The sequence below is a fragment of the Stegodyphus dumicola genome, chromosome X1 (assembly GCF_044657685.1).
Source record: "Stegodyphus dumicola isolate Sdum_Otavi_A_Nest chromosome X1, ASM4465768v1".
Classification (NCBI taxonomy): Eukaryota; Metazoa; Arthropoda; class Arachnida; order Araneae; family Eresidae; genus Stegodyphus; species Stegodyphus dumicola.
Window position 1 is genome coordinate 221,384,791 of NC_140780.1, and position 24,942 is coordinate 221,409,732.

At 35.5% G+C, this 24,942-nt stretch overlaps 1 protein-coding gene across 4 annotated transcripts in view; it reads right to left on the reverse strand.

Moving 5' to 3' along the window:
* Positions 1–24,942, reverse strand: part of LOC118193639 (uncharacterized) — a 146,838-nt gene that overhangs the window by 97,479 nt on the left and 24,417 nt on the right. For all 4 annotated transcript variants that reach the window (XR_015038767.1, XM_085808558.1, XM_085808557.1 and 1 more), the window contains exons 2-4: positions 15,488–15,545; positions 13,586–13,670; positions 1,267–1,447 (exon numbers count right to left, since the gene is read on the reverse strand). Coding sequence is in view for 3 of the 4 variants with exons in the window: in XM_085808558.1 (XP_085664684.1) it covers positions 1,267–1,447; positions 13,586–13,670; positions 15,488–15,545 (324 nt within the window). In the remaining variant the exon portion in view is untranslated. The remainder of the gene's footprint in view (positions 1–1,266; positions 1,448–13,585; positions 13,671–15,487; positions 15,546–24,942) is intronic.

Genomic DNA, 24,942 nt, shown 5'->3' on the forward strand with positions numbered 1-24,942 from the left:
CCAAACAACAAGAGGTGCACAACACCTGTTCTGTTTACGTCACATTTTCTGTCTCGCCCCATAACCGTTTTTTGGCGGGTGCCGTTGGAGCAGAAAGACACTACGCAATGCTTTCGGTACGAGTCTCATTCCTGTGTGTATAATAAAATATATTTTTACATCAAATGCTGTTTCATTTATATTCAGAAGTCAGATTAACCAATATCAGCTTTAATAGCAACCACACTTCAACTATAAGTTTAATTAAACCTAAAAATATATTTTGGTACAATCTGACTGAACTGTAGAATGCTTTTACTTAAATCAAGGACAAACACTCTCTATTTGACCTTTTTATTTTCCTTTACAATACTGCTTAATTAGTTGTTCAAGTAAACTTATAAATCGTATTACTTGAAAACTTATTTTCTACATTTAATCAATTTTTTATTTAAAATAATCTTAAATCAAGCAAAAAAGAATTATTAAAAATGGTATAATTGTTTTACATACTAAACACTGAAAACTTATTATACCTTAATAACATTCAAGCTTTTAGTACATTACGTTTAATTACTTTTATGCATTTAAACATTATGAAAACCTATGCAATTTTGCTTACATTTCTATAGTGTAAGCAATTAGATGACTTTCAGGTTTTAGGAGAGAGCACAGAAAAGATTGTGAGAAAAGCGGTATTCAAAAATTAAGTCTAAATTTTTAATGATGTGCAATGCTCTCATAAACCTGAAAATATTTGTGAAAGGCATCACAATGACTTTTTTTGTAAGTGTTGCAAAAAAGGTAGAACACTGTACACTAAGTCGGTCATAATACGACATTTTTGCAACCCAAAATCTTACATTTTTGCTATGGCAATGCGATCTATAAAACCGTAAAAGCGACGTTCTTCAAAAACTGCGTATGCAAAAAGTCTTGAAAGTGATGTCTTTATGGCCTCTGTATCTGGGAGTCTTAAAGAAGACACAATACAATGTCTTTATTACAGCATGTGCAACGAGATTGCTACATCATTACAACAAAACCGAGCTACTTTGATGATATTTTCTTTTCTTGAAATGGTATGAAATAAATTAATGAGGTTAGCATTTTTTTGGGGGGGGCATTGATTGCTTAGAATTTTACGAGGGAAGATTTGTAGTCAACTCCATTCAGACTTGCTTATTCTCAAAGCAGCGAGTTCTCAAAGCCTAGATGGGAAGACGGCTTTGGCTAACAGATATACATTTTACATGCTCATCAAATAAAGACACGAGAGAGACTTACATCTGATGCATTCAAACAATTTCCTACATTTTTTGAGTTACTGGCATCCTTTTTCAATTTACACCATGCTTTAAAAATAGCAGATTTTATTTCAGTGGCACTGCAAAGTTTAGTATCTTCTGTATTTATCAAAGAGTTCAGTCTGAATGATTGCTTTCCACCAGCAAATGTTTTGTCAGACCTAAAAGTAATAAAATACTTTTTAAAATATACATTGATAATTTATACAAATATATTAAATTTAGAACTCCAAAGAGAGTTCAAGACAGGTACCTACATTCTAAGAACATTATAACAGAGAAAATTACACCTACGATAATATTTACAATAGTAAAACAACTATCTAATTAAACATTATTTTATCGACAGTTTCCTTTAAAATGTCTATATATTAACTTTTATCAAACAATAAGCAAATCTGAGTTAAAATAACATGCGGAATAACAATTACTTAGCTTCTTCTTCAGCTGCAGAAGTGCAAACGACAAAAGAAAAACCAGTGCTCGGCGATAAGAATGAGAGGAAGGAATTCAAGCTAATAGCGCTATCTATTGATAAAAATGAACATAACTAAGAAATAATTTCTTTTAAAGCTGAGGCTAAAGACGGAATGGAATTTGGCTGGTTAACTAGAAGTGAATGATTTTCATGAATGTGAAATGCCTCTAGAAAATCTAATCCACCAACAAAAGATGTTTTTTGAATAATTTCAATTGGAAAAAAAAATGGCAAATGTGATTTTTCTGACCAACAGTGTTGAGCAACTTGGGATTTAAGTGTTTCTTTCTTCCTAACATATGCCTCATGTTCCTTATCGCGAAATTTCAAGGCTCTCTGAGCTTGACAAATGGAAATTAACCAATTAACCCTTTGACGGTTATGGAAATGAGCAGTTTCCGTTTACTTAATTCGCACAGCATTAGAAGTAAACAGTAGTCGAAAGTGGCAGCTGTTTTCCCCCGCCGTTCTTCCGAAAATGTCACCTTTCTCTGGCGATGCCGTAGATAGCTCGCCTCGCGCGTTTTAAAAATTTCTTAAAGTATTTGTAGTACATAAATAACAGTTTTTACGTACTTTAAAATAATTATTAAACAGTAAATTATAAATGATTATAACCAATTATACAAATAATAATAGTTAATTATAAATATAAGACAAATATTAAATTGAAAGGACTAAATAAATACAACTAATGTAAAACTTTATGAAGCACAGTATAAATACAGTAATTACCTAAAAATCTTTTTGTGTGTGATATACTTTAAAACATGGAATTGCACATAATGGGGCATTACAGTCTTTGCAATACGTACGTGTTTCACGGCGAATTCTTTTTCCATTAGCATCATTTTTGCTGCAACATACCACACATCGTCTAGTAGGTTCTTTCTAATAGAGAATTTCAGAAATATTTGTCACGCAAGCTTTCATGCCTACATCACCAGTAAAACTAAATCGGCTAGGAGCGTGAGAACTTGAATCAATTATACACCACTGTCGAACACTCGAAAAATCTTCCACATCGCTTGAACCGTCTTCTGAGCTTGAAATACTGTGAACAAAGTCTTCATCAGATTCAAAACTTGATAAGCTTTCTGTATCACAATCATAATCATCATCATACCTATCTAACTTTCGCTTTTGAGCCAATTTACTGTACAAACACCCTAAAAACAGCGCCAAAATACGTATAAAATGAACAAGGTCAAAAAAAAATTCCACCTTCATTATGCAAAGAAATTCATGGAACTCGTACTGCCATCTGTAGACAGTAAAACTAACTAAATTTCGCGAGTAGCATTCGTTTGAAACACAATCAGTGCAGAATAATAATGGCGAACGAAGTCAGCTTGTCAGCGTGCATTGGGGAAAAATTTCACTATGCGAGTAGTGCTCGTTACTAACCATTTCGGTCAAAATCTTGCTCCCGAGCGGAACTCGTTTGCGCACATTATGAAGCACGATTCGATTGTGAGCTGAACTCGTTGATAACCATCAAAGGGTTAACCACACTGGCAAAGAATTCTGTATAAACCCTTACAGTTCATATCCAGAATGGAATTCGTAAGTATGGAATTGCGAATTATATTGACAGAAAAGAAAACAACCTAAAATTTGAATCTCTGTCGGCAAGTTTATGAATATTGCGCTGATCTCCTCCAATAAAAATTAAAAGAAATTAATTATTAATTACACAATACCATATTTTTAAATATACAGTATTTTATTCTGACTAATCAGCTTTAAAATGAAAATTATTACTTTTGAAGAAACATACATAAAATAAAAAGTATTTAACTTTTCAATTAATATTCTTTTCTTTTTAAATCAATGCTTTATGCTGTTATTTTATTCTTTTCTCTCTCTCTCTCTTTTTTTTTTAATTAAAAGGTGCATAACAAGCTCCAAAATTTTTCCCCAGTAGATTTTATTCAGATTTTCCTAATCTTCTATCATTTATAAATGATTTTACCTTCCTACATTTAAATTAATCTATTTCTCTCCTGTGTCATTACAATCTTCTGTTAAACTGATTATGAAAAAGCAACCTTCTAATATTTTTTTTTTTTTTTCTACTTCAAACTAAGAATAACAGTTAGATGAGGAATACAGTACGCAAGAATAAGGAAGCTAATATTTAGGTTTTTTTTTTATTATTATTATTATTTTTACTTTATGCAAACACAGCACTTGTTTTAACACTTTACCATAATGAAATATTTTCATATTTTATAACAATATATTTGCGCACATTATACATAATTTACATTTTACAAGTTTATTAATGTCCTACGTTAGTACTTTTTTTTTTTTTCATTTTACGTATACCAGATGAAGTTGCCTTGATGAACCAACAACAGAAAACATCGCTGCATTCCACAATGCAAGGCAATACAGCTCTGTGATAAAGAGTTCTTGGAAAAATTGTTGCCCGTATTAGTCACTAACTGCTCCCATATTATCAGGAAAGAAATCAAGACAGTTTTAAAGATACAAGGCAATCGTCTCTACTTGTCCAGCTTTCATCTTGGTTAACAAGTCCATCACAGCCTACATTTCATCTAGCATGGCTTTCTCCTGAAGGGGGAGGTCACTGGCATTCACTCTCAAATTCCACTTCTGACACCAGTTGTTGCGTCCTACAGATGAGAACACTTGACAAAGAATTAAAACACGATTTATTTGTCAGTATTACACAGGACAGTTCCAAAGACCTGTTAAAGTAGTTGAAAAACTATGATAACATTCTGAAACAATCAGCAACACAGCCGCCATCAGGCTATAATGGTGAAGACAGCTTCACGACAAAACACGGAAGTACAGCTTCCAACTCGGTTGATCGCTCTCGAGCTAATATCTAAACTCAGAACACTATTACTGAACTTAACATACTCCTCAAGATACTTGAGGTATACATGAGTAACATGTGCTTACAAAAGTATTGATAACATTACCTAGAAAAACAGCCATCGTAATTGAGATAGGCATATACAATTAATAATGAAATTTAATAAGGAAAAGTAACATAGATACATTATAATGGCTTAAAAAAGAGCATGGTACCAACACAGACACGGGTGCCAAAGTTTACATATCACGGTGAAGGCACAAGACTGAAGTGTTACCAGACTAGAATGCCGAAGAAAACTCATCTCTCCCTGTCAGCCCGTAGGGTTGCCATACAGGTTTACTTTCTTTGTTTACTGTTTCGCCAACTGGCAGCTTTCTATAGAGTTTTTGAATTTGTATCGCCTGTTTGGTGCTGCCACTGCATACTCTTCATGATAAACTGCTACCCTGCATATAGGCAGGGTATTTATAGCTTTTGACCTGCGTTCAAGAACATTATCGGATAAACTGGTAAGAATTCTTTCTAGAATGTTCTCGCTATGTCAATGGCATATCGCGAATTTTGTTGCCAAATCTGGCAACCCTAAACCCACTCTACAGGGAAAGTTATCTTACCACAGCTGGGCATTTTGTAATAACATTTTGACACGTTTGGTACCCCATGAAAACTTTATTTTAACTTTAGCTATGAATAAATAGCTATCGGGGAAAAGAGTTTTACATAACTAAAATTAATGAAAAATTATTTGAGATCAACAATGTCAAAAGAACACCTTTTGAACAAAAATGATATTATGGGTAATTCAGATCTAAAAGATCTAATTAAAAATTTTGTAGCAGCTAAAACTAGAAGAATGGAGTATAACGAATGGCATACCATAAAATCTAGTACAAAATGTTTTGCATTTTTTTCTATAGTTTAGAAAATTTGTCACATGATTTATTTTTTGTATAGACTGGTATAACTTGTTTTTATTACGCAAAATGGAATTTCCCCTGAAATTAATTACATTTTAATTTTCTGATTGTCATATTTTGTGGGAGCACTGGAATATAACCTTGCACAATGGCATCTCGTACTCACATGGCGGCACAGGTTAGGGACACATTTAAAAAGTATGGCACAGCAAAGACATGATAATTTTGAAACTTTTAAAGACTGAATAACAGTACGTTAGGAAAATTAGTGTAAACTCATCCTGCCATAGAAAGCACTTTCACTGAATATAGAATTTGGAACACTTACAACGAAAAATTATCAAGTTTCAACTCTAAGTCATGCTAAATACACATTACTCAGAAATGTAAACTTTCTTTTGGTTAACACTGTAAGGATCTTAAGTTTTACCAACGTTTATTTTATTTTAAATCTTTACTATCACTTCTTATTTTCTACTTCCGGCCAGAATTAAAAGCGTTAACTTATTTATGCAAAATTTGTCTGGCGAACGCCAAGTACTTAAGTTGTGGCTTTTTGCCAAGTGAGAGAGAGGAAGGAGTTAGTCGAAGCAGGCCACTTGCCTTAGAAGTTTTACTCGATTGCTGGTTGCCTTCCAGGCCAGAGGTTTAATCCTCTTGATAATTTTAAACGTATTGTAGTGTTAACAGTTCTCTGTACTACATACGGCTTCCTGTTAATATAAGGCCAATCTTCCACGTAGGCCCTTGTTTATTATTCCAAAGTTAAGTTAGAGTTTAGTTAAATATTTTTATATTCTTACTTTCAGACCACAAGTAGTTGGTCTCTGTATTCCGAAGTACGGAAATTATTGTAAAGAGTGAAAAATAAAGGGTTTCGTATACCCTTCCTGTGTATCTTGTCTACTTCCCACATTTATTGAACATAGCTTTAGTAAGCTCCCTGTTCCGAGTCAGGTCTGTGCATGTTCCCAAAGAAAGTAAGACGGAACATTGAACCTGATAGTGGCGCCCAACGAAGAAGAATAACCATGGCCGAGTTTCAAGAAGAACCCGTGCTGCCTGCAGAAGCGGCTCAGAATCCAGAAATGCCAGCTGCCCCCCTGGAAGGATTTGGTTACATCGTCCAGACCATGCGCGCTTCAATGAAACCAGAAGCAACATTTAATGGAAACTCACCGGTAATCAGTTTTTTGGAAAAATTGGATGACCACTTCATGCTCTACCCCGTGCACGAGTTTCAAAAAGTTACCTTAGCTACCAGCGCTTTGAGGGGCCAAGCGCTTAACTGTTTCAAATGTATAGGCAGAAGTCTCTTGGGTCAAGCAGGAAGTCCCACCTATACTTACGAAAATTTCAAGACTGCCCTAGTAAAAGCCTTCCCTGTCGTAAGGGATCGTGCGAAATTAGAAACGGAACTTTTCAGCATATATCAGCAAAGAATCGAAAATCTCTCAAGCTTTATTTTAAGAAAAATTCACGTCTTCAAACTCTTGTATGGAAACCGTCCGGATCCTGAGATAATTCAAGTGATTTTGCCGAGGTTACTTCCCCAAGTGCAAGACTTTATTGAATTAAGGAATCCGACTACACTGGAAAAGTTATTTGAGCTAGCAATCCAGTTTGAAAGTAGAAGAACGGCAGACATTGAAAGAAGACGCCAATATCAACAACGAAACCAATTTGGTGCGCCAAGACCACAGCAAAGTCAAGCCCACGGCTACGGAAGCAAAGCGAATCAGTGGGCAAGGAAACCCGAGCATTCAAAAACAGATGGCGAACGTCGACAGTTCAATAGCAATACAGGAAAAAAGTCTCAAGGCCGGTGGAAAAAGAAGGAAAGCATGGAAATGAAAAATGATTTAAACTAAAACGGATTTCTGCTGACGGGAGGGTGCGGAAATTCGAAGGCCAAGAAAACCCCTCTTCCTTCAAGTTAAATACAGTAATGGTGAAAAATTTGACTCTTCCGAAGATTGAAGTGTTGGTGAATAATATCCCAGCCACCGCACTCCTGGGATACAGGCGCGCAGTGTTACTGTGTGGCAGAAGATTTTTTTAGGAAGTATTTTCGTAAATATCGCATATATAATTCGGATAATACGACAGTGTTAGCTGCACAAGGAGAAAGATGTAAGTGCATAGGTAAATTACCGCTATACGTCCGTATCAAGGACGAACAAGTAAAGGTTATGTTTTTCATAGTAAAGAATCTGCAAGCACATATTATCTTAGGAATAGATTTTCTTTCAGAGGCACAAGCAACGCTGGATTTTAATGAAGCGTCCCTTAAGCTGACGATGAAACCAGTTCGAGAAGAAAAGGCTGAACCACCGATGTTAAACCTTGACCACCTGCCTAATGAAGAACAACGAAGAATCCGACAAGTGGTAAGTGAATTTGCTTCGTTATTTAGTGATATTCCAGGATTTACTCAAGTTACTAACCATAGTATTGACATCGGAGATTCAATGCCAGTTCGCCACAAAGCATACCGGTATCATAAGAATAAGGAAAAAATTATAGAATGGCACATCAGCGATATGCTACATAAAAAGATCATAACGCCCATCTCAAGTAGTTATGCTAGCCCGGTGGTTTTATGTAAGAAAAATAATGACTATCCATTGACACATCCAAAAAGGTGGCGATTTGCGATTGACTACCGTAAATTAAACTCCATAACTAAATATCTGGTATATCCGTTACCTATTATTGAAGAAATTCTAAGGAACATAACGTCGACCAAATATATGACGACTTTAGACTTAACGACTGGTTATTTTCAAATAGGGGTTAGGCCTGAGGACGTGCCTAAGACTGCTTTTATAACCAAGTCTGGCACTTATGCATTCCTGCGTATGCCGTTTGGCCTTTCAGGGGCACCGGCAACATTTCAGCAATGTATGGACATTGTGTTAAGGCCTGTTCTTGGAAAGTCCACATTTATCTATTTAGACGATATCATTATTACTAGTGATAATCTCGACCAACATGTACAGGATTTAAGACAGGTGTTTTCTTTATTAAATGAGGCCGGTCTAAAAGTTAATGTCGAAAAGTGCAAATTTGCAGCCCCTGAATTAAAATATTTAGGTTACAAAATATCTCAGAAAGGAATCGAGACAGACGAATCAAAAATAATCGCTGTACAAAAGTATCCGACTCCAAACACGACGAAGAAGCTCTCTTCTTTTCTAGGACTTTGTTCATATTATAGGTCCTTTATAAAAGATTTTGCAGCTATTGCTGAACCATTGTTAAAATTAAAAAGGAAAAAGGCAAGATTCTCGTGGACGGCCGAAGCCAATAGTGCTTTCGAAAAATTAAAACAAGCATTAACGCAAGCCCCTGTGTTGAAATTTCCTGAAAAGGATGAGAATTTAGAAATTTCAGCGGATGCTTCGGATTAAGCGGTAGGAGCGGTACTTTCGCAAAATCAGCAGCCCGTGGCATTTTTTAGCCGAACTTTAAATCAAACACAAAGAAACTATTCCGCGACCGAGAGAGAGGCACTTGCAGTTCTGTTAGCAGTGCAAAAGTTCTGAGTCTATTTTGGAAAGGCGCCAATAACCGTGTACTCTGATCATGAGGCGGTAACTAGATTGTACTCAGGGAAAAACTTATCCCCAAGGTTAATAAGATGGGCACTCAAGCTACAAGAATATAATCTGGTAATCAAGCATACCCCCGGAAAGGAAAATATCGTAGCAGATGCCCTATCCAGAATTAAAATAGATGAAGAAGGTAATACTGTAAAGGTGGCAATGCTCACAGCATGTACAATAAATTCCCGAGAAACTGTAATAACCGAACTGTGTAAGGATCCTGAGTTTGGAAGCATTTATGAGTATTTAAAGGATCCTGAAAATTTTAGCCACCAAGATATTGTGGCGATAAGAAATAGGGCGGCCCATTACGAACTAATAGATGGTCTATTATTTTATACAAAAACTACGAATTCCAACAACGAATTTCGACCTGTTATCCCAGCTAGTCTTAGATTAAATATCCTGCAGGAGTTGCATGACAGCACTTTAGCTTCTCATGCTGGTATTCGAAAAACTATACAACGCGTACGCGAGGCAGTCTATTTTCCTGAACTGCAAAAGTTAACAAGGGCGTATGTCCAGTCCTGCCCAACATGTCAAGCAGTTAATTATATTAATTTCCGCCCGGCCGGGTTTCTAAATAGTATTAAATCCGAATTTCCAAATGAAATAATTGGCATCGATTTATTGGGCCCTTTCCCAAAAAGTTAGTTAAATAAAAGTTGCTATCTCCTTGTTATGGTTGATCATTTTAGTAAGTGGACCGAAATTGTTCCCTTAAAACGAGCCTCCGCGAAATTAGTTACTGATTCTATTTTAAATAAATATATTTTAAAATACGGGGCGCCCCTAAAAGTTATATCGGATAATGGTCCTCAATTTGTAAGTAATGTATTTGAAGACATGTGCCAAAAATTGGGCATACGTCATTTAAAAATGGTCCCGTATCGGCCGCAATCAAATATAGCGGAACGGGTCAATAGAAATATAGTGAAAATTATCCGTAGTTATGTTAAAAATTTTCATAAAAGCTGGGATAACTATGTCAATGAATTTGCTTTCGCCCTTAGAACCGCAAAACATGATACAACGGGCAAAACTCCTGCTGAGTTATTTTTAGGCAGAAAGATTATAACGCCGTTAGATAAATTATTTTATGTGCAAGAAAGAGCCCCAGAATTTAAAATGGGTGATATAGAAAAATTAATTAAAGAAGCAAAAAAGAATACTGAAGTAGCACAGAGAAAACAAAAACCTTATTATGATTTGAAACGACGGGGAGTAACTTATAAAGTAGGGGATGAAGTGTTAAAAATTAAGCATTCACTTTCTTCAGCACCAGAAGATAAAACCGCCAAATTTTTTCCACGATTTGAAGGACCATATGTCATAGAAAAAATAACTCACGCTGTAGTGGTGTTAAAAGCCAAGAATGGTGAAACATGCTCCGCAAACATTGATCAAATAAAACCCTACTATGATCGTAATAAAATGCAAATATTCAAAGATCTTTTGCAGGATTCGGCACGGCAGGCACAAGCTCCAGAGGTGGAACAACGACAAGTACAAGGGCAAGCCATTAGGAGGCAGGAGCAATTGAAAAGAAAGTTTCCCCGCTGGAAAATTGAAGGTAACAAGAAAAAGAAGCCGTTCCACCGTCCAGAAAAGAGAGCTCACGAACACCCCCAGAATGAAGAAGGGAGAAGTACGACGAATGCAAAGAAAGCCAGGAGAAATAACGACAACTATAACCCGGCTCCCAAACGGAAGATCTACTCATCGGACAGGACTCTCCGCAGCAAATGTCGCCGAACTGCGGAAGGGCCACCAGCGGCGGAGGAAAAGGTACAAGGAAAATTTGAACGGCCAGCAACGAGGTCCAAGCAGGAACGCGAAAGAAGTGTCCCGGTTGCGCCAAGACCAGCTGCCATCAAACGGCCAAGACCACAGGCAGAGGCGAAAAAGAAGGTATTCAAGGGTGACCGAACTGGAGGAAAGAGAAAGCTTCTAGAGGAAGGCACTGAAGGGCGAGCCCGCACAAGAAGGAGGATAAATCAAATTAGAATCTGCGCTACCTCCCAGGATTGGGCTCAGAAAAGAATGTCTGAATATCACAAATATAAGTAAAATTTTATGTTACTATGCAAACTTAAGTTAATCTTTCATTCTTACTGCAAGTGGCAGATTTCAAGAAGTTTTACCTCATGTGAGGTCTACCCTTTATCGCCAAAAAGGCGAGAAATGAGTTGTTACCGATTTTGGTATTATGTTTTTCAATTACTCGCGCGTAAAACTAAAGTTGATGTATAATAGGAATGTGTAAATACTTAAATATTGTAAAAGTTATTGTATAAATTTTATTTAAAACATTCTGGCAAGAAAGAAGTTTTAGTCTGAAAGACTGTTTGAAATGTAGTATTTCAATGTAGAAGAATTGGCACTTGCTTGGAAAAGAATAGAAGTTAACAATGTACTACTAATGTACGTTTTAAAATGCGTAAAATTAACGGCATGTTAATATGTTCTTATATACAATGTAAACTCTTATTTTAAATGTTAAGAAATACTATGATATGGTAAAAGTGAAAGTAATGCAAAAAAATTTTAAAACTTATTCGTGTGACTGAAAAAAGACCAAATTATGGTTAATATGTGTTAAAGGTTGAATGAATGTAGTTAGGCTCTCTGACGCTACACTTCAGAGTTAGCCACTTTCAGAATAGTACCTCAGGGTTTAGAGTTGAAGATAGGGTGTGTTACGAGGTCTTGTTATGTTGAATTTTAACACGTTAGTGTTTTGATTGTAGGAGGCAGTGTTGAACACGTATACATAAACACATTCGTGTTTGGTGTTCTATTACAACACATGTCAGAGAGCACGGGGAGAGATAATTAAAATGAAGTCATGAATGAAATAAGAATGTTAAGAGAAATGTAAATATTTATGTTACTTGCCATTTCATTGTGTAACATTTCATTAAACTAGTTTTCCTTCCAGATCTCTGGAAGGAACCAGATTTGAATAAAAGCTCCTGTTTAGATGCAGTACAGATGAAAAAATTGGTTGTCCATGGAGCTGATGTTGTAAAAACAATTTTTTTTTTTTTTTTTTAATTTCTAGTTTCTAGTGAGAAATGTTTGTAAAAGATTGGCCTCGCATTAGATTCTAGAGCTAAAAGTTTTCAACAAGGTCGTTTTAGACCTCAGTTTCAAACTAATTAACTCTGGCGGGAAGTATGTAAGGATCTTAAGTTTTACTAACGTTTATTTTATTTTAAATCTTTACTATCACTTCTTATTTTCTACTTCCGGCCAGAATTAAAAGCGTTAACTTATTTATGCAAAATTTGTCTGGCGAACGCCAAGTACTTAAGTTGTGGCTTTTTGCCAAGCGAGAGAGAGGAAGGAGTTAGTCGAAGCAGGCCACTTGCCTTAGAAGTTTTACTCGATTGCTGGTTGCCTTCCAGGCCAGAGGTTTAATCCTCTTGATAATTTTAAACGTATTGTAGTGTTAACAGTTCTCTGTACTACATACGGCTTCCTGTTAATATAAGGCCAATCTTCCACGTAGGCCCTTGTTTATTATTCCAAAGTTAAGTTAGAGTTTAGTTAAATATTTTTATATTCTTACTTTCAGACCACAAGTAGTTGGTCTCTGTATTCCGAAGTACGGAAATTATTGTAAAGAGTGAAAAATAAAGGGTTTCGTATACCCTTCCTGTGTATCTTGTCTACTTCCCACATTTATTGAACATAGCTTTAGTAAGCTCCCTGTTCCGAGTCAGGTCTGTGCATGTTCCCAAAGAAAGTAAGACGGAACATTGAACCTGATAACACCTCTAAATTAATCCTAAAACTTCATCTCCACACCTCAATTTTCTCATGATGGAAAATTTCCAGCTATTTTCATTTCTTTAGAAATCAAAGCCTCCCGTCCCCTCGCCAAAAAAGAGATTCAGACCCAGTTTGGTTCAGTTTGGCTCAATATACATCTGGGAATACGTCTTTAAATACCCCTTTAAAAATTATAGTTTGGTCTTGCACAGTGAGCCTTCTCACGGCGATAATCCCTCAAAATGACCAGTATGTCTCATAACTAGAGCCAGCTCAACCAATGGTGTAACACATGCAATTGCAGAGAGAGATTTTTGGAAGTAGCAAAACTGGTCTATACTACACAATTGGCGTACAGTTAATTAGCAAAGGTAGCCACGAAATATACTACAACGTAGGGTGGCAAAATTCTTAAGGCTAGCCTTGCTGAGAACATAAACAAACATGGTCCTAAATGTTACTTTCCTAAAGAGACCATTTCCAGAGAAGATCAAAATAGTCAGAAAATATGGGTAGCCATCTAAGAAAATGTTCATTGTTTTGTTATGCATTAGCCAGCAGTCTTCCCGGGCATAAATTTAACATTAATTATAATAGAATTAGCCTCAAACTTTAAATAATTACAAAAAATAGTATTTCCTTAGATATAATTTAAAATAAGATACCTTTGCTGTAGAGCATTTTTTGAATTTTTTTCATTTGAAACTTTATGACAAAGTTTTCGTACTTCAGCATCTTCAGGATTACTTTCTGAAAAAGGAATATTTGACATTTTAGTCAATATCTAATATACAAAGTTTAAATACTGCACAATGTAAAAGTATAATTCACCTAGATTGTCGGAACGGCGTTTGATGTTTTTCCCAATTATCTAGCACGGTTAACTAAGAAACTGAAATTCTGGATTTGCCTAGAGATTGTAAGGTTTTTTTTTTTTTTTTTTTAAATCAATCCAGTTTATTTGATATTTTTACTTTTACTGTAACTTTCATCAGAATGCAAATTATTTGAATGCATAAATAAGTTCCTAGTTGCTAAGTTTTTCAGAATGCATTCTGTAAGGTTTATCCTAAGTTTACAGCAGTTATTTTTTACGTTAAAGCTCCTTTCTTATCTCTCCTAATTTCAGCTTAAAATTTCCTACGAGAATGCGCTTTTAGAATCGCGTTTAATGCAAATGAGTTAAGAGTAGTATTTAAGTCGAAGTCTACTGACTTCGACAGAGAGAATCGGAGTTTCTTACTAGCGCGCTTTTGCATTTTGGTCACGTCTCTCTAAGCTGTTTACTACGCTCGGCCGTATATAAGACTGCTATCACACGGAGGTTTGTTTCGGAAGAACAACTGTTTGGAAGAATTTTTCTGCTTTGTCACAACAGCCAATCACCATAGATCGCATTGGGGTTAACACAGGGGAAACTGGTTCCCCATTAAAAACAAGTTAATAGCATTCAAAGCTGATAGCTGATTGGTTGAAAACGAACAACTTGCAATTTTTTGGAAAGGAAGGAAAAAGTCGCACGTCTTTCTTTCAATAGTAAACCAGTGAAAAATATTGTCCGAAACAGTTGTTCGAGTGAAACAAACGCCGTGTGATATGGGCCTTACGGGTCCTTGATAGCTTCGCTAGCTAATTCGATATTTAGGGGCAACTAGTTAGAACTGTGTTAGCTTCGGCTAAATCTCTTTAGTTAAGTTCTTACTTCTTATACACTTTTAAGTTTAAACCCAAGTGGAGGCTTGGCTGTACGCCCTCAGAAATAGAAGTGATTAACACTTCTATTTCTGAAGCGATTATTCGCTTAGCTGCTCATTTGGTTCCTCTACACCGGGTAGTTAGACAAAAGGGAGGAACACTATAATTTGACAGCCTAATAGTCTCGCCATTACTTAATTTTAGACCGCGATTTCTTCTCGAGCACTTAGTCAAGAGTGAAACCAAGGTTTAGGCTAAATTAGTAAATTTTGTACTCCGCATTGTATTCAGTTCAACTTGTGCTTGTTTACCCGCAAGCTAGCTGAGTTCTGTTCCTGTTAAAATTTCAATTTGTATAACCATAAGGTTGACGTGTTAATAAACAGTTTTTGGATTTTAACTTGGCCTGCGATCATTCCAGCTGAAAGTTCAAACTGGAGGAAAAGTCATCCAGTAGTTTTCTACTATTACTCAAAGTCAACAACGCAACTGGATAAGGCAATAATGACAATTTTCTGCCTTCCCGAGTTGATAGATTGAACCCTGGATTATTTTAGGTATTCCTAAAATAACTGGATTATTTTAATAACTCTTAATGCAAAAAAAAAAAAAAAAAAAAGTGAAATTTCACACATTATTTTTAAGATGGAATGCCATTCTTGCCTCGGCAATCCGAATATTATTCTTAGCAGTTTTTCATTTGTCTTTTTAAAATGTACCTACCATGCGGAAAACCAAACGGGTTTTCGAGCCTGTTGACTAGAAATACTAAATTCTTACTTTATTCAGCACATTAAAATGACATGCATTTTCAGCAAAATAAAGGAAAAATAATAATCATTTTGGAAAGTTAAGCAGATAAAATAACATACCACTAACAGCTATGCTCTGCATGTCATCCTGTTTCTTATTAACCTGAGCTACAGCATCCTGAATAAACAGATAAATAAATAATAAATTTCCTAAAATCGCATCATGAACAATATATTAAACAAACCATTTTTACAATACAATTTTATAGGGCATACATCTTATTTTAAAGCACCTGTAATGCATAGTTTTATGTTGAAATTTTATTTATATATTTCAAATTACTTTTAAACCCACATTTTTACTTCACTACGGTAAATGAAGTTCAAAACAAGAATCTATAAATTATAATTAATCAAATATGCCTACACAAAGCAATTTACTAGAATTAGAGATTCCCAGAAAGGTAGGAAAAGATTTTTACGTAATTATTAACTTTCCTCAAGCAAAAAAAATTATAAATGAAAAGCATCTTCCCATATGTATCTCCCTCATAATTTAGGATTTCCATTCCCATCTTGCCCCTCACCTGTAGGCACTCGAAAATACGTATTTTACTTGTTACAGTGGTACCTCAGTGTAAGTCATTAATCTGTTCCAGATCCTTGGAGTATACCAAACGAACTGTTCCAACAAAAAATGAAGGAAAGATAATTAATTCGTTCTTATAAAAAATCCCATTGTTGTTCTTATAACACTGTTTAATACTAAAATACAAAGAGACAAGGTGAAATTTATACTGTACATAACTGAAGCACTGCACATGATACTGTGCATAAATGTTTTTCTGCTGTCCAGATCAAAAGAAATTTTTCAACATGCTCTAACGTCTCTGATCTTTGTTTGGTAATCGATTTCGCTTCCTCCACAATGTTAGCCGATTTAATAGCGTCTTTGTTTTTAACAATCATAGACATCATCGTACTCAGCATACTGTATGTAACAGTAAAGTTTCGGATACTAATGCTATCTTTGTACTTTTCAATAATCTTTTTTTTTCACCTCCACAGTCCTATTCATCTTATTTGCATATATCGAAGTATCACTGTATAAGGATCACATCAGTAGTGTTATCTTATTTTATAAGAGATTAATCCTACCTTATGACTTTTTATCATCAGTTTAAATCTGGTAAGATGGCATGCAGAAATTACAAAATTAAAAATATGAAACCGTAATTTATGAAATAAAGAACAATTATGATCTAAAGGGTATCAAAATTTACAAAAAGAAAAAGCTTAATATTTATTTGTTTACTTTATTAAACATTTCTTTCAATGTAAGTTGTTTAAGTTGCTTCGTTTCATGTGATAATACTTTCTCTTTAATTCTATTAAACAGACATAATTTATTGTTTAGTTACAAAGTTCCGCTGTTCAAGTCCTATAATTGCTGTGTTGAGAATACCGACTAATTTGTCAATCGAAATGTTTTCGCTTTCAATAACCTCTGGGTCACTTTCTTCACTATCGGAAGCAAATTATAATGACGAGGAACTTGATTTAAATCATATCAAAGACGGAGTACATCGAGATGAAATACTACACTTAGTAAGGAATTATAAGCCAAATAAAAACATCTGCCCTGAAAATAAGGATACTGCTGACAGATCAACTTCCAATCCGCCGCGTGAAATTGATAAACAGATTTCGGATTTCGAAACATACTTTCGCTTCTAGATACAAATTACATATTAGTAAATATACTATATCGGAAATTCTATTTGACATGATCGAAAGTTCAAGCTTACTTTTATGAAATTGCTCTAACAGTTTGCAAAAAATAATAAACCGGATCCAATTCGAAGATTAAGGAACAACGCAATCTGCAACATTAACTAAATTAGATAATTTTAGCTTAGCTTAAATTACACATTAAACGCGCATGCGCACAAACATATTCGCAGCCGTAAAGGTCTTACGCGCACTCGTAAACGCCTGTGCGCATGCGTGAACGCGACGCATGCGCAGAAAGTTTGCAGCTTTGAGGTCCGGATTATAGATCATTCCGGATTATGGGTGTCCGAATTAACGACTTTTGACTGTATAATTTTATAGGAAAAAATAAATATTTTCGAGATCAAATTTCTCCTGAAATTGTTGTCCAGTTACATAAAAGAAGCGCCGGAGCCTTCTGATGTAGGGCTCCGGGCGCTACAGCCGGAGCCGGGTACCGGCGCAATTTAAGCTTTGCTTACAGTTGATTAATAAGTCATTTAGACAGATATTAGAGAAATGCAATTCCAATTTTAACTTATACGTTTCTTCTCAGATGGAACACAGAAGTCTGGGATAGGAGAATAGTGATAATGTTACTCAATCACTGTTTAATTTCAAATAAATATATTTCTACTTTTAACATGTACATTATAATATTTGCCACTATACAATATCAGAAAACTCTCTCATTAACATTAACCAATGGAATTAATTTTCTTGATAAACATTTTTTTCTTTGATTTCTTTTTTAAAATTAAGAAAAACTTTATACTTGTAAGTCCACTAAAACTGAAATTTATGTTATTAAATATATATATATATATATCTTCTGATATAAAACTCAATTGAAAAAATCTCTCTCTCTCTCTCTTTTTTTTTAATAAAATAGATTTAATCACAAATTTGACCTTTTTTTTTACGCTCAGAGTATTAAACATTTTACATGTCTCATCAAGTCATATACTGTATTATTTTACTTGCATTTTCGAATTCCAGTATCAGTAAAAATGATACACTGCAAAACACAAGGTTGCATTGAAAAAATTTAACTGAAATAATAAGCATCCTTTAAGAATGGTAGACATAAACTCATACCAGAAAATTTAAAAGAGCAACTATAAAAACTTTTATAACTTGAATGATTTTGCAGCTGAGAACGCGATCTTGCACCAGATTTTTATTTTGTCATGAATATCATCAAAGTGTAGAATTGCCTATTTCTGCAAAAACTGAATTTAAATAAGAATATACGAGATGTGGTACAAAGTGGGGTCAGGGAAAAGTTGTATTACAACATTCTCGAGAAAAATAAAACAAATTAATAAGGTATCTAGTGACTCCTGGCCGATATACAAATTTTACAACAACTTTTAATATTAGGTGTTCGATTAACCAGAAGTCTCTGCGGTAGACTAGCGCCTTGAAGTTCCCGAAGAGTGCTAGGTGGGGGCTACAATGAATGCAAGTCAGCGTCGTGGTGGGTTCATTAGGAGGAAGTTATTACCAATTGCATTCCTAAGCGAACTGACATAGTCAATTCTGTATATTTTATCATGCATTTTTGCGCTGGTAAAAACGTGTAGGTCACTGTGATCACTGAAAATGATTGCTCCCCTATATCACGATTCCACCACCTTTGCACCGATGTAAAGCGGAAATCATGCATGCTTTCAGGCATTTTCTGTTTGTTTTCTTCCCTTCAGATTGTAAAGCGTTTAGAATCACTCGCCAGACAAAATCAAGACTCACACGGCACAGGTCCGTGGTACTCCAATCACGATGATGTCTTTGTCATTAAAACTGAGCAGTTTTCAGTTAGTGGGACACAAATCATGTTTTCCATACAGCTCTCTTTTATGCCACCTGCCATTCACGGTATGTCTAGATATTCGAGTTCCTCTAGCTACAGCAAACGTTCTTGCAGTCTGAGTCAATTCGTAGTCTTCATATCAGTTGCGTATTTCTTTAAACAATCTGAAGAGTATACATTTAGTTTTACTAAGCAGTTATTTTATGTTAATTACCTTTTTCGCTTTCCTTCTCCCCGCCAGAATGCTAATTTCTAGTTTGCGCGTATTCAAATGAGGCAGAAAAGAGATAGTATTTAAAGGAAGGATTTAGAGGGAAAAATTAGAGCGTGTTTCGCTTGCTGAAAGCCACGTTTGCTACTAGATCCTTTTGAAAGCAATTTACCTTCGTTGCGTTATTATCATTATTAGGCTGGCTTATCACGCCGACATTAACTGTTCCAGCAACTTCGGCGTCTTTTGCCTGTATAGCATTTCCGGCTAACTTAGTTTATTTTCAATCCTTTTACGTTTTGATTTGCGCCATAAATGCAGGCTAGCTCTGTAAGCACAAGCAGTGCCTTCCATTAACTTTGTTCTGAGTTAAATAAAAGGGTTCTTTACATCTTTCGTACGTTTCTCTGATATAATTTCCAGCGCATAAGTCGCTTTACGTTTTAGGTAGAGTTCTCAAATTTATGTCACCAAAGAGAACGAGATACTATAAATCGTTGCCAAATAACGGTCCTTAGAGCCTGTAGTGGAGCGTTTCCAACTTTGAAGTGGTTGTCTGTACGTATCATCAGCGTCTTTAAACTGTTTTCAGATTCTTGACATAACTCTTTTTGCCTACATTTAGGTCTTTACAGAGATGTGTATGTGTCTCTCTTCCATTCTTCCAAGAGCACGCCATTTCTCACAATACGTCAAATGCCTTCTCATTTTCCACCTTTCACATGCGAAAATTTCACTTAACTACTTGCATAATCCTTGAAATTGGAATTTGAAGCACTCCCCATGCACTTCTTTCCACATATGCCGGAAGAAAGGGCGCTAAAATTTTCACGTTTTCATGTAGTGAATTCCATTGGACTATGTGATAACTTTGACCTTGGCTACCAATCAACTACCTTTCGTTTGTCTTAAGAGTGAATTTTGAGAAGTACGAATGTAGCCTTTTGGCAATAGATGGCGCTGACCGTTGCACCTGTTTTTTGACGTCAGAATAACGGGTTGCTAAGTTTGGCAGGTTTCTCGCCAAGGTGAAAATGAAATTTTTTGCCAAAGAGAGTTGACGCTAATGGCCCGGGTAACCATAGCAACACCGCATTAGGATTTAAATAACACAACCCCTTACGCTAAGAACACCATCTGGAATACTTTGGAATGGAAAAAGACTTCATAGGTGGTCTATAGGCTTTTTTTTTTTTTTTTTTTTTTTTTTTTTCAAAGCAGAAAGGATATACATTCGGTGATTGTTTTTCACTTGTGCAATGTTAAGCACTGTAATGAATTAATACTTTCTATTCGTTCATTGTCTTCTGTAGATTTAGTAAATTTCATTTCCAATATTTAAAAACGCTAATTCGCTTTTCGATAAGATTATAAACTCTAGGATAACAATTACTAATAATCAAAGCTATCTTTCTTTCTTCCCCTTGTGTTTCATTGGTACTATTTTTTTTATTCTTGTCTCATTTAGGAATTTTGATTTGCCTATTCTGCATCGGACATTATAAAATTTTTACCGCTTTAAAAAATAGTAGGAGCTGTAAAAAAAGTGTAACTCATATGTTTTATAGCCAAATATTTTGTGTGATAACTTAAGACGACCACTCTTAAAATGACTAGTCTTTCTGAAAATATACATAAAGCATTGCTTTTAAACAACCGTCTTCATAGAAAACCAAATCTTTTAGACATGCTGAAGACTGTCTTAGAAACGCTATAATCTATTCTGTAAATTTCTTCAATTTAAATGATATTCGGCATAGCTAGAACATTTGGCGCCCGGGGCGGACTCTGAGTGTGTCCGCCTTGGCAGTCTTTGAATTTGTCTCTCCTCTTGGTATAAGCAAATGACTGAATGTACAAACGACAAAGAGAAAAATACATTAAAAATCTACCTTAATTCTGAAAAAAATTTTAATTCCATCATTTTAAAATTTCAAAACAGACAAATATTTGTTTGCAAAGCCACCTATTATAGAGTACTATGCTGACAGAACTATTTCTTAAATACAAAATTAATCATTTGTAGTTCTAAAATGATTTTTATTTAAAAAAACTCCTATCACAACTAGAAACACAATTGTGAAAATATTCTCAACAGTAAAAAATTACATTATCAGAAGAACTGTGTTTTAGAACAAATAGTAAAACGTCAATAGGACCCACGTTTTCATATTCCCGTTTCGCTTTCTTTAGTAATAATAACGGAAATAAAACTTTCAAACACTTCTCTCTAACTGAGGGTATACTTCCTTATTAACCTTTTGATAGTCCTCAACCGTGCTCAGCTCATATTCCAGTTATGCACTGCAGTGGGCGCAAACAAATGCAGCTCGTATTACAAATTTACGTCTGACAGATATCGCTCGTATTTGGAAAGAAAAATTTGCTTAATCTCGCTACCCCTCCCCCTAGGTCTAATGCACCGAGATCACAATTCTGCATACAAAAATATAGTTTTTGTATTTACTTGACTCCGTAAAACTTTTCTTCTAATTCAGAACCACATAAAAATATTATTTTTTAAATATTTCTATAGAATTGTGTATCTCGTTTTCAGTAACTTTTAAAACTTTGAAAGCACATTTTACGTGTGATAAGCATGAAAAATATTTTAGAAAACAGAACTTCTCGAATACCCTTTGCTATCTAAGTTTCATAAAGATTGAAGCTGTTTTACTCAAAACTATAATTTTGAGGTTCAATCTCATAGGGATATATGTATGTATAAACGAATGATAAAGGTTATTGATATCTGAACATCTGTGAAATTTAATTCACTTAACTAAACAAATGAATGCATTATTTACTGATTTCTTTTTCAAAATTTCAAATAACAAAGATTTTTGGCACAAAAGGGGAACAGCTATAAAGACTTAATGCTGGAAAATGTTGTTTCAGTTTTGCCTCTGTTAACGTTAAAAATCAATACATCACAGATATGCCAACAATCATCGATAATTTATAAATGTTACGTGAGATACCAAAAAAAAAAAAAAAAAAAAAAAAAAAAAAAATCATTCTATTTAAGAAAAGAGGAAAGAAGAAAAGGGTACATAAAACATACTGTTCTATAAGATCTGTATTCATAGGTGATTGAGACACTATTCTTTCTTTCAAACGCCGTAGTCGTTGAGCTTTTGAAGCTAATGAATACACTGGATGAACTCTCCGACGATTACTTTTAGATTCACCTTTACGCCTACCCATTTTGGAATTCGAGATCAACAGCGAAGTAGTAATAATACAATATCTAAAATATAAAGGCCAAGAATAAAACAAAAATCAGGATGCAAAATCTGATGACGAAAATGTAAAGAAATGACATCGCTGTATATTCTATGGACTAATTTCAGTTTATAAAGTAGCTTCTGATTGGTGCATTATAAACTGAAAACGGAATATTTCTCTACAAGTTCTGTTCTTATATGAACTGCCCCTTTATCCCCTTAGGGTACCTCCATGGAGGTAGGAAGTAAGAGGAGAGGCAAAGAATACACTGGTGTGCAAAAATTAAGGACGAAGTCGAAAAATTAGCATATCAGCTGAACGAAGAGGCAGAGCGGATAGAAAGACCAATCAGGAGATTAAGTAAGGTGATGTACGGTAGCACATGCGCAGATATGCAGGTAGACGTAATGGGGGAGTGTCTGAGTAGTATAAAGCATGTTGTCGGTGTAAGATCAGTATTTCTGGCAAAGAGATTGCACGCCGTATAGCAGTTAAAATCACACCGAGTTGCTGCCTCAGCGAGAAATGGCGAATAATCAATCTGTTAGACGACATCTGGATGCTTTTATCCGAGGTCGAATCATTGGGAAGTTGGAGGAAGACCGCAGTGTGACAAGTGTGGCTGCAGAGTTCGGAATTGTTCACAGCATCGTTTCACGACTTTGGAGACAATTTCAAACTACAGGAACAGCTATCCGGGGGTTTAGTAGTATTCGTCCACGAGGAACCACACCCGCAGATGACCGGTATATTGCCTTACAGGCCAGAAGAAACAGGCGGCAGACAGCGGGAGAAATCGCTAGACACACGACACAGGCGACTGAACGACCGATATCGCGTTTTACCGTGTCCAGAAGACTGCACGGTGGTGGTCTGTTTGCACGATGCCCTGTACGGTGTGTACCTCTAACGCCTGCCCATCGGAGAAGGCGTTCTCTGTGGTGCCGGGAACACCGGAATTGGAGAGACAATGAATGGGGACGAGTACTCTTTACAGATGAGAGCAGATTCAGTCTGAGTAGCGATTCTCATCGCATACTCATCTGGAGAGAGCGGGAAAGCCGCAATCATCCCTCGAACATCATTGAAAGGGACAGGTATGGAGGTGGCGGTGTTCTCGTTTGGGGAGGCATCATGCTTGGTAGTCGTACAGACCTTCACCTCTTCGACGCAGGTTCAGTCAACGGGACCCGTTATTGTAACGAGATTCTTCTTCCATATGTGCGTCTTTTTAGAGGCGCTATGGGTCCGCAGTTCCTTTTCATGGACGACAATGCACCATGTCATCGCACAGTAGCTGCCGAACAGCTCTTAGAGAGTGAGGATATTGAACGTATGGATTGGCCGGCACGATCTCCGGATCTCAATCCCATCGAGCATGTATGGGATTTGCTAGGCAGACGCTTGGCAGCTCGTACCTTACCACCAGTAACGATTCCGGAGCTTCGATTGGCGCTGCAAGACGAATGGGCAGCAATGCCCCAACAACTCATTGACACCCTCATTCTCAGCATGGGCAGACGCTGTGAAACCTGCCTAGCAGTCAGGGGAGATCATATCCCCTATTAAAGACCGGATGTTTCTTGCTGGACACCCATCACAGGGATGTTTCGGCCTTCAGTCGCATTGCGCTCCATGCTACTTTTTCAATAAAGCTTCTTTTTATCCCTCTGATTTCTCTTTTAGTAAGTGTTGCTTACATTACTCGTGTCCTTACGTATTGGGGATCTTACGGTATTAAATGTGTTGATTTGGAAAGCTTTTGTACAAAGTTATATTGAAAAAAACCGTCTCGTCCTTAATTTTTGCACACCAGTGTATGTATAGACATAGACGTTCTTTGGGAGAGGGTCCTAACCGGTTTTCCCCTTTCACTGCTTTGAAGCAGTGGCGATCCCTTCGTAGACACCAAAATATACAGTTCTTTTTCTATAATTTTATTTCAGAGTCTTAAGTATGTGAAAGGAATGCATTTTTACGCAACATTTCATTTTGAACGAAATTAAATGCTGTACTTTTTCCAGAACAGTTTAATTTGCATGAAATATTTTCACAAGTTTTCATTAATTATAATAGAAAAAAAAAATTAAGGTAATTCGATTTTTTTCGGTTAAAGATTATAAAAATTAAGATCAAAGTTTATTGCATTATTAATATTAAAATTACGTATTATTTCTTTTCTATTTACAGAGCTTCTTTCTAAAATACTTTCTCAAATGTGAGATGATTTTAGAGCTCCTGAGGCATCATTAAATCGAAAATCTGATTCATTTTATAATTAATGCTCTGTTCTGTCCATTTCAAATTAGAGCACCTGTTATTTTTAATAGTGAAATATATTAAATATTGGTGTTGATTTCCATGTACTTGACTTTCTATAAATATTTCTGAAAGGGAATAAAAAAAAGGATTATTTTTCTAAATATTATTTAAAACTTGTAACTGAGTTATTTATTATAGAATCTAAGGAAATAATTCTTTTAATATTTACGATATTTTTTTTTACCCTTTATTTCAACAATACATATTCTAAAAACTCTTTTTTACTAC